A 15,152-nucleotide genomic window follows, 5' to 3' on the forward strand; every position below is an offset into this window, starting at 1 on the left:
ATTTAAGAACCTTACACACACTATTCACAACAACTCAGCGCTCTATTTAAAAGATTAATACACAACTAAAAATAATACATATTAATTATTAATAATTAGCATAAGTAAAAACATATAATTGTCGATTGGTATATCTAGCCTTTAATGTATAAAACTATAAAATAAGCCTGACCCACATTCCTATACAAACTTTCTGATACTGCACCTGTGGATATGATATTTATATCTGTGGTATAATATATTGTATATTATATTATTATGTACTACAAAGTACGAATACTATAATGATTTTAATGTAGATTTATTTTAAAGATTTTTTTAAATTATACATTACAGTATTACATAATAACATATATACACACACATGTACGATGTACAAAAATGTGAGAAAATTAAAAATTAATTTTTTTCGTTTTTATTTTACAAAAAAAAAAATACATTTTTCCATGCATTGATTAGCCGTCTATTTGATTATTAGTCAGGGCTTTAGTCTGGTGCTTAACGAATATTCGATACTCCACTATATTAACTATTATATAAATTATTAAATCTATCAGAGATTAAGGATAATATTTATTAATAATTCGTTGCAACTGCAGGATATTATATGTAATCGTATTTACCTATATCTATAACAATAATTATAATTGTCTTCGTCCAACTTTGACACTACCATCGTTCTCTGAAAATCATATTATTATAGTTGCAAACTATAAACAATATTCTTCATTCCACAATAATATTATCAACATTAAGTATTGACTTAATTGAATTTATAATCAGATATTACCTATTTATGGTTAAAAATATTTCACAAATTTTAATAAAAGAATTGTTTGGCTCAGTGGCGTAACTGGGAAAAAATCCAGGGGGGGCAATGTATAATGAATGTAATATATTTATTATTATCAAAACCCTGACACCCCTCCCCCCTGGTTAAAAAATATACATTTAGCTTTCAAAAAATTGTCAGCAGGGGGGAGTGCCCCCTCTTGCCCCCCCACAATTACGCCACTGGTTTGACTATTGCCTATTTATAAACATTTATTGTATGTTGACACGAAAATATTTTAGTTTTTTTTTTTTTTTTGTTAAAACTAAAACGAAATTATTAAAGAAGAGTAAATAGGTTTTAAATATTACTTAAATATAGGAAAATAAATTACTTAAGTACCTAAAATAAACAAATACAAAATATCCTTAAAAAGAGGTTGATAAACCAGATAAACCGTATCACAGGATTCAATGACTAGCTAGGTACACAAGAAACCCATATATTATACAACATTCATGGTTTTTTTTTAATGAAATCGAAATTCGAAATCATTCCCAGTTTTTCTTCAATTAAAGGCGATATTAAAAATAAGTATGAAAAATTAAATATTATCTTCGGCAAAAAAAAACACTTAAATTAGCATTAGCCAATTTACTAGTCACGAAAAAAATGTGACATGAAATGGGACCACCAGGTGTAGTTAAATTGCCTACACAAACCGCCGCGACGTCGTTAAGGTGTGATGTGATCATGATTTTTTAATTTTTTATAAAAATACTTATCGGAAAAATTGAAACAAACAAATAACTGTAATTTAGATTTTAAATTTTGCTTTTTTATAATGTTATATGTCTATAATTCAGCATTGACTCAAACGTTAATAAATAATTAAAAGATAATATGATATAAATGTATAAACTATTATAATATAATAATTCATAATATAATATACGTAATTTTTTCGGTAAAAATATAAAAATAAATTCAACCTACTTACCTACTTACCGTAATTTTAATTATAAAATAAATTACTATACTATAAATACAAATATATATTAAAATAGTTTAATTATTAGAGGCTAACACATAGTTCGGATGGCGGTATCGTTTTTTGTATGGAATGTTACTATGATATAACATTGACTTTTCATCGAACTCTTCCATTACGATATTATATTAAATAACTCACATTCGACTAATCAGCATTTTCTTTAAAACTATACAGCAGAGCGACTACTTTATACTTACTATCCGGGCTGTAGAATATAGATATACCAATACCATAATATGTCTATATTACTATCTAGAATTGCGTATCTACCATTAAGCATATTTTCACGGAGGTAACCAAAGCAAACGGTTTGCTGAGTCCCGAGTATTTTCTGATACGACATATTATGAAGTTTTTTCATCGCTAAAACGTTCCGTAAAGAGATTTGTCATTTGTACCAAAAATGTATTCAGGAGTATCAGCCATCAGGAACTCTAAACCGTTGAAAAAGTCGGTTAATTATGTAAGCAAACATTTGAGTAAATAATTTTTAATTTTGACATAAAATTATCGCCAAAACGGTTTTTAGTAAACCGTTTTGCTTTTGGTACCTCCGCGAAAACATCATTATTATTATTATCTTAAAATAATAAATAATAATATAATATTATATTCATGTTATCAACTACTTGCCCGCTTTTTTAAATGATAACAGTCGGTTTACTGATAAGGGCATATGATAGTGACACTGACGTAACCGCAGGTCCACAATTCCACATAGTTAACGAAAATTTTTCAGAATATACCTAATTCTGAATTCATGACAGAACTTATAGGAGTGAAATAAAATAACATTAAACAAATACCTACCTAGCAAAACTATGTTTTCGAAAAATATCGTAAGCATTAATAGATGTACTATTATATTTTAAGCACGGTTACGATTATTTTTTTAATTAATTTACGGATTACAATGAAATGAATTCTATCATTCGCTAGGTTTTGTGATAGTTGAATAGTTAGATTGCCAATATGTCGTCGTCCTCAGCACGTACATATGAGTGGAATTGGTGAGTGGAATTAATGTGTGGCTGATGGTGGCCTATGTTATTATCAAATCCAATAATAATATTGATCATTAAATATTTTGTCACCCAATATTTTTTAACTAACAGGTACAGTAAGCCAATAATTAACCACAAACGTAAGAAGAAATGTATACTAGAAAAATGTGGTGAGAATCATCCGTTGAAAAATTCAACTGAAGTATGTAATTCTATGTTGTTACCTACTCGTTTAATATGTGTACTCAATTATATAAATAATTGTTATTGTCATAAATCCAAATTATATGTCTATAACAATTAAATTAATTTACTGATCATTGGAATATTAGTGGTATATGATTTTGATTTATCCATAAGTTAATAAGTGAAGAAAAAAAATTATAGTTTTTATATTATCTTATCTTAATGTTTTGAGTTTTGACTAATTAAAAAATGGGTAAATTAAATAAAAAAATATTGTATTTCTTCATTAAACAAATACCTACCTAACAAAACTATGTTTTCAAAAAATTTCGTAAGCATCAATAAATGTACTATTATATTTTAAGCACGGTTAATTATATTAATTAAGTGATATTTTTAGCTTAAAATAGATAACTTTTCTAACAAATAATTATTCCTACTTTTACTTGATATATTACAGCTATTGTGTATTTTTATTTTTACTCTAGTTAAAAATTCAAAAATTAATTTTCTTAATTTTAACCATTTACTTATTATTAACATTTTAATATGATTTTAGGTTACTAGTAAAAATGTACTTGTTAATGATCCCTTATCATCTTCTATTACTTATGGGGATGATCCACTCAGTCGACCTGCCCAGTTAATTCCCACAGATTTTGATGAAATAGACAATGGTTATATTAATGATATTCAACCATGGTCTAATTTTAAACAAGGTATATTAAATAGTTATACGACTTCTGAAAAGCTCTCATTTCATGCATGTAAGTACCTATACATTTTAAGTATTGATACATTTGTTGATAATATTACCATTTTATTGGTATTATAAATATTTTTAATATTACTTTAGTTTCAAAAAGTCTTCAGAGTGCTACAATACGATCACGTCTAGAAGAACTGGAAGAATTTGATGACCAAATGGAATATTCAGAAAAAGAATTGTATGACTTAACACAACAAGAATTTGTAACACATATGGACAATTTGGGTAAAGAAATTATAGGGGCATGGAATAATGAACAAAGAGTGAAAGCATTAAAAATAGTCATACAGGTGTTTATTAGTTTTAGTTATTTTTAGTATGTTGTAAACAAGTTAAAACTGTCTAAAGATGGGTAAATATTTTTCAGTGTACCAAGATTTTGAGCTACACTTCACCATTGCAATTTTATCCAAGTAAATTTGTTTTAGTAACAGACCTATTAGATTTATTTGGAGATCTAGTATTCAAGAGACTAAAATCTAAATCAGAAATAATTGAGTATGATACATATATATATATTAGTTATATAGGGTGATTCACCATATAAGCCCGTCAACATTTTTTCTTTAATAATAAAATTATTCAAATTCTGATTTTAAAATTTTTAAATATACTTCAAAATTAAAAACCATATTTTCAAATACTTAGATTTTTAATACATTAAATAAATTCATAATACCAACTTTTTACAACCTTTTTTAGGTGAAAATCAATCTTTTTACCTGCACATTGTTAACTTGATGACTATTTAAAAATGTCGATGTATCTAAATCAAAATTTGAATGAGTACATTTTTAGTTCTATAATGTTGCATGTTAAGGATAATACAATCATAATGAGTTTAGAAATTATGGAGCCTTTAATTTTTAATATTTTAAAAATATTATGTTAATCTATCAACATCTTATAATTTATAAAAATTGTCAAAGTATAATTAATACAGTCATACAGAGTCCAATATTTATTGTTTTTTCATATTTGTGTAAAACAATTTTTAAAGACTTTTATTGATAGCACATAGCATATACATTTTAATAACTCAACATATTAATACATATTAGTAGTTATATTAGAGTTTCAAAAAAGTTATTTGGTTATTAACTTAGAATAGGAAAAGATTGGTTCTCATTTGAAAAAAAAACAGGTTGTATTATCATGAAACTTTTTAAATGATATAAAATATATAAATAATTTAAAATATTGTCCTTAAGTATTATTTAAAAATTCCAAAATTCATTATTAAAGTAAAACATTTAGGCAATTAATACTCATTAGAAAATCATCCTGTATATAATCAGTGGTGTATTTATGGGGGGATCCCGAGTTCAACCCCCCCCCTGAACAAAAAAAACATGGATCTATGCACCAACGCGTCATAGAAGATTTTAATTAAAATATTACTTATAAATTATAAGAAAATACCTAACCAGTATGTGTACGGAGTGTTCGATAAACAAATTATAAAAATATTGTTCATAATCCACAAAAACCATAATAGTAGAGTGCTGCAGGTGACCGATGTTGACACATAGTCAACCGGGCAGAAATTTATTGCGGCAATTTGGTAACGGCACAACAATAACATTTTTTTCAGTTATAAATTAATATTGTTTGTATTCATTTTATTTCTTTATTCCTAGTTTCAAAGTCCCCCCCTCCTCACTAAGAAATTATTGAAAATACGCCACTGTATATATAGATATAGTGACATTAAAACACAATAAATTATTTACTATAATTTTATATTTTAGTGGTTGCATAACAAAACTTCCAGATAAATTCACTCCTGACATGGTGCCAGATGCAGCAAAGGAAACTTGTCAAAATTGGTTTTTTAAAATTGCATCTATCCGTGAGCTTATACCAAGACTATACATTGAGGCAGCTATTCTACGTAGTTACCGTTTCATTAAACCAGCGTTAGTATGTTTAACTTTTTATCACTAACTTGTAATAATAGTTTTATTTTAACAGTGAACAAAATGTTGCTCTCTTAAGACTTATAAAAATGGTAAGAGGTATTGGTAATCCATTAGTTGCATGGTATGCAAGATGTTATTTGTGCAGAATTGGTGTTTTGACAAATCTAAGCATAAATTATTTTGAAGAAAGCTTCAAAGATATCCTATTGACATATAAGCAGGTTAATTATCATGTTTTTTTTTTTTTATGAGGTAAATCTGTTTAATTTTACTATAATTTATTGAATGTGTTTTTTTTTTCAAAGTTAAACAATAGATTTGTATGTAAAGAGATTCAAACTCAAAATATGAACATGGACAAATTTCTTCAACTTCTGTGCCCGGCATTAGAGTGGATAGTAAAAGGATTGAGTGCTGGTAAAGATCCACGTAGTCTCGATGAGATTGTTAGGTGGTGTACTTTACAAAACCTCCAGTATGTTATTTTTAAATGTATATATACTTTACTAATTTTTTTCATTTACATATTGTTATTAGTGTACATTTATTTTCAGTGGCCTTCTAATCAACGCTATAGTGATCACATTTCCCGGGAATTATCTCTCAATGAAAGCAGAATATCTTATTAATTTAATTGCTAAATGGGAATATGATGGTTTGTTTCAATATTTTAACTAATTTAGTATGAATTAAGGTCTACTGTAGACTGCAATATAAACAGGAATATTTTTACTGTTTTCATCGTTGTGGTAAATTGTGTCAGTTTTACCACCACCACTGCAGTATGGAGGAGACCTTATGGTTACTTTTACATAAACATTAATTTTATTTTTTATACATTTTATGTTTTAGTTTTTCCACAAACTTTAGTTGTACAAAATCTTGGCATGAGTTTAAGAGGTCATTTAGTATCAAATGCTCCAAATGTTTTTAAAGAAGTTTGGAAAATGGTGAATAAAGTTAAAGACTCTGAAAGGTTTATGGCATGTGCTGAAGCATGGATTTATTTCATTGTAAAGCATTTTAAGGTGAATATTCATTACAGTTCACCAATCTCAATTAACATCTTTTATAGTAATCCAAAAATGTTATTGGAAATAATGTTTTCAATACTTTTAAATTCTGATAAGAGTGATGAATATATTAATTTTACAATGATGTATGTTTTTTTGTGCTGTAATTACCTTTTACAACCGTAAAGGTTTCAATGTTCAACTTTTAGAGAGATTATTTTTGGTAAAAAACTGGATTTAGTTAGTACTTTGAGAGGGTCAAAAGTAAAATATTTCAGTACTTTTCATAATAATTGAATTAAGGAAAAAAATGATAACTTTAACATTTATTACAATTTACATGCTAAAATCTAATTAAATAAATAAAAAAAAAACTTTTACATTAAACCATTATATATATAATTCAAAAATCAATAACGGCAGACTTGAAACTTTTTTCAAACATCTGTATTAGTATTTTTAAATACATATATTATAAATAATAATAAAAATTTTAAAATATTTTGGTTCTCTTTGTGCTATTTATAGGTTTTTTTTCAAACTGCTCAATAAGAATTATTTTTCTTAATTCTGCTATAAGAAAAGAAATTATTCTACAGAGAGTAAATTATATCACCAGTCGTATGATAGCACATGCCACCAAAACATCTTCTTAAAAAAATTCTACCATTAATTTTCATAAAAAATAATATATTTTTTAAATTTAATTATTATTTTAAATTAACAATATCAAAGAAACATTAGTAGCTGATCTTGAAAATGTCTAGTCTACTTCAATAATTCAATAAAATACTTTTCTTCAACTCTTGATTATACATAATATAATTTTTATGCATCCATGATCTATGTATTGTTATATGTTATAGATCTTTAATTTTTAAACCTTATAAAATTAAGAAATTATTTTTGAAAAACTAAAACTTAAGGCTAATCATAATTTAAATTAATTGTTTTTATTATTATTTGTAGTTAATTCCAATCTCGTCTAATGATCAAAAGAGAATTAGTTAAAACAATAAATTATTTGAATATAAAAATTTTTAAGAAACCCAGTTATTAGTTTTAAACAATACACTTATGGCAATTGGCAGTACTTATTAAATGCTTAAAATAATTATTACTTTTTTTAAATTTTTTATGATAGTTTTTGGGAATTTTATTTCATATTATTAAACACTTTTTTTTAAATTCTCTACATGTCTTAACGTTACCGTTTTACATAGGTAACACAAGGTACCTACTATTTTGTCAAATACTCAAATGTATGTAATTAATAATAAATTATGTTTCTTGCTCTAAGAATAAAGAAATAAGCGTCTTCATGGACGATGTAACGAGACACCTGAGCAATCGCGTCGGAATAGAACGATTTCATACGCAACTTCACAATATTTTGCAGCATCTACTGAATTACATAGAAGATTTCGAGGATACATTCCATATGGTGAGTTTCTCATCATCCAAATCAAATTAAAGTATGGAATATAGATCAAAAACTATTAATACATGTTTCTAGAATTATTTATTGCCGTACTTGGACATGTTTGGATCGGACACAAATAAATCGGCGAGGTGCAAGATTGTGTTGGAAGCGTATCGGACGCGAGGTGAAAACGTCGAGTCCAGCGACCCCGTGATCAACGACTGTCTGATGTACATGTGCAAGATTTTACACGATTCTGTCGAGTGCGTAGTTCATGATCAACGGCTAACATAATATTCAATTCATAAACCATTTCCGTTGTATTGTTTTCAGCTCGTTGACCGTTGAAGACGAAGTGCGTCAAATTAGTCGGCTGATAGCCTGTTTTGTATTCCGCGTCGATTATGGCAATGATTTAGAAAAATATTTGAATTTTTATATGGAAGCTAGGGGAGCGTTTATTAGGTTAGACTACGTGCAATCCGCACTCGTACAGGTGAGACAGCATTTCTCCCCCCTCATATACAGGGTGAGCTACGGGAATAGGACAAACCGGGAGTGGTAAACTGAGTCCCAAATAATTGGGTGGATATTGGTGCTAGGTAAATTGAGTCCGGAAAACTTTAACGTGCTAAGTAAACTGAGTCCCGAGTAATAATATTTTTCGAAAGAATAATTTATAAATAACGACAATGTACCTACTCAAAAATAAAAAGTCTCTTCAATGAGTACTGTATAGTGACTATAGTCACCAATTAGCGATTATCGATTACCGATTTGCATACTTAAATACATTCAAATAGATATATATGTATGTATATATAAATACGTAGCAAAGAGGTAGGTAATTAAAATGAAAAAAATAACAATAGAAAACAATTTTTTTGAGACAAGAAATGTTGGGTAAACGGAAAATTGGTACGGTTATTGTGTTTTGAACAAAAGAAATGAAATAGGCGGAATATTGGTACTATAAAATATTTTATTTTCAGTGGTTCAAAAAATTAAATTAAAATAAATATATGTTCACAATTAATAGTAATAAGATAGTAAAAAAATATGTCGATAATTAAATTAAATATATGTTCATAATAGTAATATGATAGTCAAAAAATGTGTCCAAAATTAAATATTAAATTCATAATAGTTCAAAATTAAATATAAATTCACAATAGTTTCCCTATGGTATTTAAAAAAATGTCCATTGTAATTTCTTTATTTACGTAACTGGTAATAGTTTCATGAAGTTTATATTGAAGTAAAACATATTTTTTATTTTTTTTCGCGATGTTAAATTATTAGGTTGTTCATGCCTAAATGTACTTATCTAATGTGTAGATGCTTTAAGATTGTTTTTTCATAGTTTAAGAAACCCTGGTTTTTAACGACCGTACTAATATTCCACGATCAAAACAACCGTACCAATTTTCCGACAATCGAAATGTTGAACTATGAAAATAAAAATATTTCAAGATTTGAATTCGTTAAGAATATCTGAATATGTATATCAAATAAATTTTTACCATGTACAATATGTACATTGTACATAAATATCATTAAATAGTAATAAATAAAAAAAATAATTTGACTTGAATTTGTATATTATATATTTAATTAGTTGTGATTTTTATGTATAACGTAGTGAATTGTATTAGACATTAAAAGCAAAAAAGCTCATTTTTAACCACGCCAGTTATGTTAACTAAATCTATTATAACCAGGAACTCAGTTTACCACAAAAACGGTATTTCGGACTCAATTTACCTAGCCCCGGACAAACTGACCCTGGGAATATCTGACAGATCGAATATTCGAATGACCTTCCTATACTAACATTCAACGTTGAGAAAAATCAATCTATTTTTGCCCCTATTCCCGTGGCCCACTCTGTACGTTTACCGGGCCTTATTTTATTCTATTACATAAAGTCGGATGTGTATGCGTATAGTATTGGTTATTTTTATAACTAAGAAGAAATATACTTATTATTTTATTAGTTATTTATAAATTATAATGCTATAAAGATATTATATAGGATGCAAACATTAATATGTTTAAATTTAATATAATAAAATGTGATTAATTTATTGTAACTGCAACATTGGTATTCTCACTATTTTTCAAATCACAATAAAATAAAGTCTAAAGTTTAAAACTCAAAAAAGTTAAAACTAAAATACTTTAAAACGTGCTTGTGTGATAATAATTTAGTGTGTCAACAAACTTATGGTCTTGTCCGTATCGAACTCGAGAGCCCTGGTTAAGAACTCTTTTGCCCGTGCTTGTTCTGCGTACTGTTACATTACCATTCCATCGATAACTTCATCACTCGTCAAACTTCAACTGTACATATTGACTGGACAGACTTCGCTATTGAATGGATGTCTAGGACAAGGTATGGATCGATAATTATATACGTAGAATATGTAACCGTAGGCGCAATTTGGGATGGGATGGTACTATGATTTTATGCTCCTTTAGTTTGTTTTTCTTTCTCGGATGATGTTAATATTATATCTAATGACTTATTGTTATATGATTAATTGGTGGATCAATATAATTCTAACACTTAAAATATTTTATCTAAATTGCGCCTATGTTGGTAAAAACTACCTAATTGATTAATCGCGAACTGCGATCATCAAAATTTATAAAGATAACATCTAATTTAAAATACACACATTAACCCATTTCAATAAATATATCTATAAATAATTTGTCAAACAAAAAAACGTAGCACGCTATGCTAGATATTTTTTCTCTGTAAGAAATATCTATAAATCTTAAATATTTTTTTGTATGGGAAAAATAATGAACTTAAAGTTATTTTAAATTTTTTCTTTGTCATTATGAAAACGTAAACATAAATAAAGCATTACGAAAATAAGTTGAAAAAAATTTGTATCCAGCCTAAAAACACATTTACATTAAAATAAATAAAACTAGATAGGTAAAATATGTATGGGCTATAAATATGATTAATAATACGCGTTTTTTCAGTAAAATTTTGCTTGTATCATTAAATCAATAGTACTTTATTCTAATTCAGAATTCTTATTATTATATCTACCTATTGACAAATTATATAAATATTATATTTATTGAAATTTATCGATTTTAAATTATTGATGTGCCTAATATCTATAAAATGCAGTTATATTCATCGGTTATAATTTGTAGTGCTTGAGTTATGAAGAGACAGTGGCCTTATTTTAAAAAAATATTTATGCGTACCCTATTTAATTATTCCCCAATCAATAAAACATTTAGATATTCAGGTACACATATTTTTGCACCCCCTTTCTAGTTTTTTCTCCAAATCAAGCATTGATAACTTAGATGTATGATAATTATGATAATCATAGTTTTCTGGCCATTACTGCGCCTATGATGGCGCAGTGATGCGTCGTCAACAATAATGCACAAATCGATCATCATCGGTGTCCGATTCGAATTTCAGCGGACGCATGTCTTAAAGCAGCGTCCATGGTGGTCAGCGATTTTCCGCCGACATTGGAAGTAGACGGGCTTATCATCGATGCTGAACCTATACTCGTGTCATATATTAAGCAAATGCTGTCGATTTTACTTGTCGTGCCGGTAATATACACATCCCATGTTTTACACTGTGCCACTGTGGCATATAATACATAAATTTATTTATATATGTCATATAACGTATGCGCAATTCTGTTCACTAGGACTGTCCCGATCTTGAAGTGTTGCATCAAGTGAAGCTGCTGATCAGAGCTATAAGACAATATTCGTGGACTGATCCTATGCAACCACATGTGCTCTATTTATACGTACTGGACATATTAGCTACTGCAACTCTGGACACGTATCCTTACAGAATACCCGACGGCAAGTACATATATATATATATATATAATAATATATACCATTTATCTGTTACAATAATTGAATATTGTTGTTTATAACAAAAATGGATTCAGAGAAAACGGCAGCTTACTAATTGCGCCTAAAATTACTTTTTCATATACCTATAACAATTGCGCTCTGTACATTTTAGGGTCGATAGACCAATTGTGCTCAAAACATTTTACAATACCTAAGAAAATTGTATTAGTTAGTTATAATTATTATATAATAAATGTAAACACCAACTGACTTTTTGTAAGTATATTAATACATACCTAATATAATATAATATAATAAAAATAAATAAATAATTTTTTTTCGCATTTTACAAGTTATTTTTTGATTATCAATTATTCAAAATTAAATACCAGTTACATTACATTATAATTGGTTTAATAAAAGTCCCAATACTGCCATAAAATATATTATACTCAGTCATTTTAACCAGTAATCAATTGATCAATAAATAAATTTTAATTTTCAAGCATATTAGTATATGTTATACAAGCACAATTGGTATACTTATCCTAAAGTATAAGGAGCGTAATTATTGTACTGACCCTAAACGAAAATTTTGTGTTAGGCGCAATTGGTCCATGCCGGAGAAGACAACCAAAAAATTTATAGTTGATCTCAAAAAATCATCCCAAAGTTGTTCGGGGTCAGAGGTAAATTAATGGCCTACGAGCTCATTCAAATTCATGATATTCTTGTTAATACAACTTTCCTATTTAAACAATTACACTCTAGCAACTCTATAGTTGTGAATTTGTGACACTTAACAGTAAACACTAATCAATAAATAAGTAATAATGAAAAATGCGTTTGCAAAGAGGATAATTATTTTAGTATTTCTCTGGGAAAAACTATAGACTATTTGTTTTATTTATATTACAGACTAATATGTACAAATATTTTATTGATAAAAGGATGCTACATAGGGTGAGAAATGTTGAACCTTTCCTCCCCTCTAAAAAAATTCGAAAATCCTCGTTTGTAGATTTACAACTTCTATTTATTATTATTAATTGCTAACTTTTACGCTGCTAATATGTGTGATGTCTCAACAGTGGACTCAAATGACGTGCTATATGGCCGTGAACCACAGTTTGTGGCCGACGTAGACTCGATTTGTACCGTGGTGTTGGACAATATACTTGAACGATTATATAGTCTGGTGGATAAACCAAACAGCCAAGTACGTTTGAAAAAAAAATAATATCTGACGACTGATGACATTTGCGACTTGTTTTACAGACAAAATTGGCATTTGAATTACTCTTGCACGTTGTTGTTAGAGCGGACTTGAATGAAATCCAAATGGCCACGTTAGCAGTTAATCTTTGGAAGTTGTCGAAAAAAAACAAAACGGTTATGGACTCTAAGATCGAAGTAAATGTATTGTTTGATATTGTTCATGCCTTTTTGTAATTGAACCAATTATACTATACAGATTAAATTTTTTTTTACAGGAAAAAATGATAACTTACATTATAGAGTTCTGCGAAAACGAAGACGATGAAATTTATCATAAATTTATAAACAAAATCACAGGAAAGCCCATAGGATCATCAATTAAAAAAGAACAGTAGTATAATATAGAATAAATTTATATTATAAATATTTTTTTTTATTTTCCAATAACAAATCTCCATCTAGGACTTTTTATATTAAGTATATAAGTAGATTGTTATTTTTATTATACTTGCATTATGTTGTTATGAAAATATACATTTTTCATCGTTATATAATATATTATAAAATACATCACATTGAGATTACAAAACAAATAGTTTTTAAATTTGCAACTAGTATTTTAAAAATACCTTACAAGTTACAATATCATAAACAGAGTGGTTCACGATAAAAGAATCACCCTGTAGACAATCATTAAAAGTAAAGGCGGGTAGACATTATTTAAGATCTAATATATTAGAATTTATATATTAGCATCTAGTAAATGTTATGCGCATAATTCATATTTTTGTGTACAGTTTTATTTGTTTTACAAATTTCTTGTACGGGTTCTATTTATTCAAACTTCGATAGCTCAATTTTTTCCTTGTAAAAAAAAATTTTATATTCCTATACGCTCAATGCAATATTTAAAGCGATAAGTCAAATGTAAAAATAGTTGGATGTAGATAGCTCAAAGTCAATTATGACAAATATATTATCTTAAATTGTATCATTAGAACCAGTTTACAATCATAAATGTACTAATGAAACCATCACTTATTAAATATTAAAATAATCGATAGTTGCCGTGTATTTTTGTTGTGTAGCGTGAACAAATAATTTGTAGTTTATTTTACGTACCTAATCGTAATTGTAATTTTGCTTTATTCGTTATGTCTCTTAAACATAAATTGGTAACATTAACAATTTCTGAAAAAGTGAACATAATAATTGTAGTGGTTAAAAGTGTCAAACTTAAAAATAAAATTGTCTAACAATTTAATATTCCACTTTGTACACTGACAACTGTACCAAAAAATAAAGACGATATTTTACGAGAATACCTGTACATAACTAATAAAGTTACTATGAAAATAATTAAGATCACTAAGTATCCCGATGGCTGATATAGAGGTTAATTTTCCTTAATTGGTTTATTCGATGTAGAGATTTAACTATTTTAATAAGAAGACCAATTTTAAAGGAGAAGGCTGAATTGTGGTCCCTTAACTTGGTCACAAACAATTTAAAGCTAGTCAAGGTTGGTTAAACAACTGAAAAATAGGAACAACATCGTTTTTTGTAAAATATGTGATTAAAACGCTTCAGTTGACCAATTAATATGTAGTGGCTGGTTAGTAGAATACAAAATAAAGGCATACTTATATAATATTTAGGAAATTAGTTTTAAAATGTAATCTTCTAATTATACTTATGATTGTAATTTGTAGTTAATAATTATATACTTACATAATAATAGCTAACTCGAACTCGAATTTGTTCGTATTTTTAAAATTACATATTAATTAAGTCGAATTAAATTTACTTCTTTTGAAATTCGAGTTATTGAAACTCGACTTTAATAGGTGTATACAATAAATTATTATAAAAATAGTAATACTACTGCTCTAGGTACTGCAGAATCAAAATTATTCGCGTCTTTTATTAT

The 15,152-nt window shown here is 27.4% G+C and overlaps 1 protein-coding gene across 2 annotated transcripts; it reads left to right on the top strand.

Annotated features, from left to right (window-relative positions):
• The first annotated feature begins 2,514 nt into the window (after window positions 1-2,514).
• Window positions 2,515-13,752, top strand: LOC132932398 (VPS35 endosomal protein-sorting factor-like). 2 transcript variants are annotated; one of them, XM_060998759.1, is made up of 20 exons: window positions 2,515-2,665; window positions 2,766-2,836; window positions 2,942-3,032; window positions 3,576-3,783; window positions 3,873-4,075; window positions 4,153-4,283; window positions 5,537-5,704; window positions 5,760-5,928; window positions 6,013-6,182; window positions 6,262-6,362; window positions 6,560-6,735; window positions 8,021-8,164; window positions 8,237-8,406; window positions 8,477-8,639; window positions 10,355-10,538; window positions 11,604-11,743; window positions 11,845-12,007; window positions 13,096-13,223; window positions 13,283-13,423; window positions 13,498-13,752. In XM_060998759.1, the coding sequence occupies exons 2-20, from the start codon at window positions 2,799-2,801 to the stop codon at window positions 13,615-13,617; spliced, it is 2,808 nt and encodes a 935-aa protein (XP_060854742.1). In that variant the 5' UTR covers window positions 2,515-2,665; window positions 2,766-2,798; the 3' UTR covers window positions 13,618-13,752. The 2 variants fall into 2 exon arrangements, with proteins under 2 accessions (XP_060854742.1, XP_060854743.1); XM_060998760.1 differs by having other exon boundaries at window positions 2,515-2,836; window positions 13,283-13,417.
• Window positions 13,753-15,152: the final 1,400 nt, after the last annotated feature.

Source organism: Rhopalosiphum padi, chromosome 1, assembly GCF_020882245.1.
Source record: "Rhopalosiphum padi isolate XX-2018 chromosome 1, ASM2088224v1, whole genome shotgun sequence".
Classification (NCBI taxonomy): Eukaryota; Metazoa; Arthropoda; class Insecta; order Hemiptera; family Aphididae; genus Rhopalosiphum; species Rhopalosiphum padi.

Excerpts from the sequence above, each read along its gene's own strand:
- LOC132932398 (XM_060998759.1), top strand. The coding sequence starts at position 2,799 with ATGTCGTCGTCCTCAGCACGTACATATGAGTGGAATTG. Across the intron at positions 2,837-2,941 it reads CGTACATATGAGTGGAATTG|GTACAGTAAGCCAATAATTA; the intron begins GTGAGTGGAATT and ends TTTAACTAACAG. Across the intron at positions 8,165-8,236 it reads TCGAGGATACATTCCATATG|AATTATTTATTGCCGTACTT; the intron begins GTGAGTTTCTCA and ends ACATGTTTCTAG.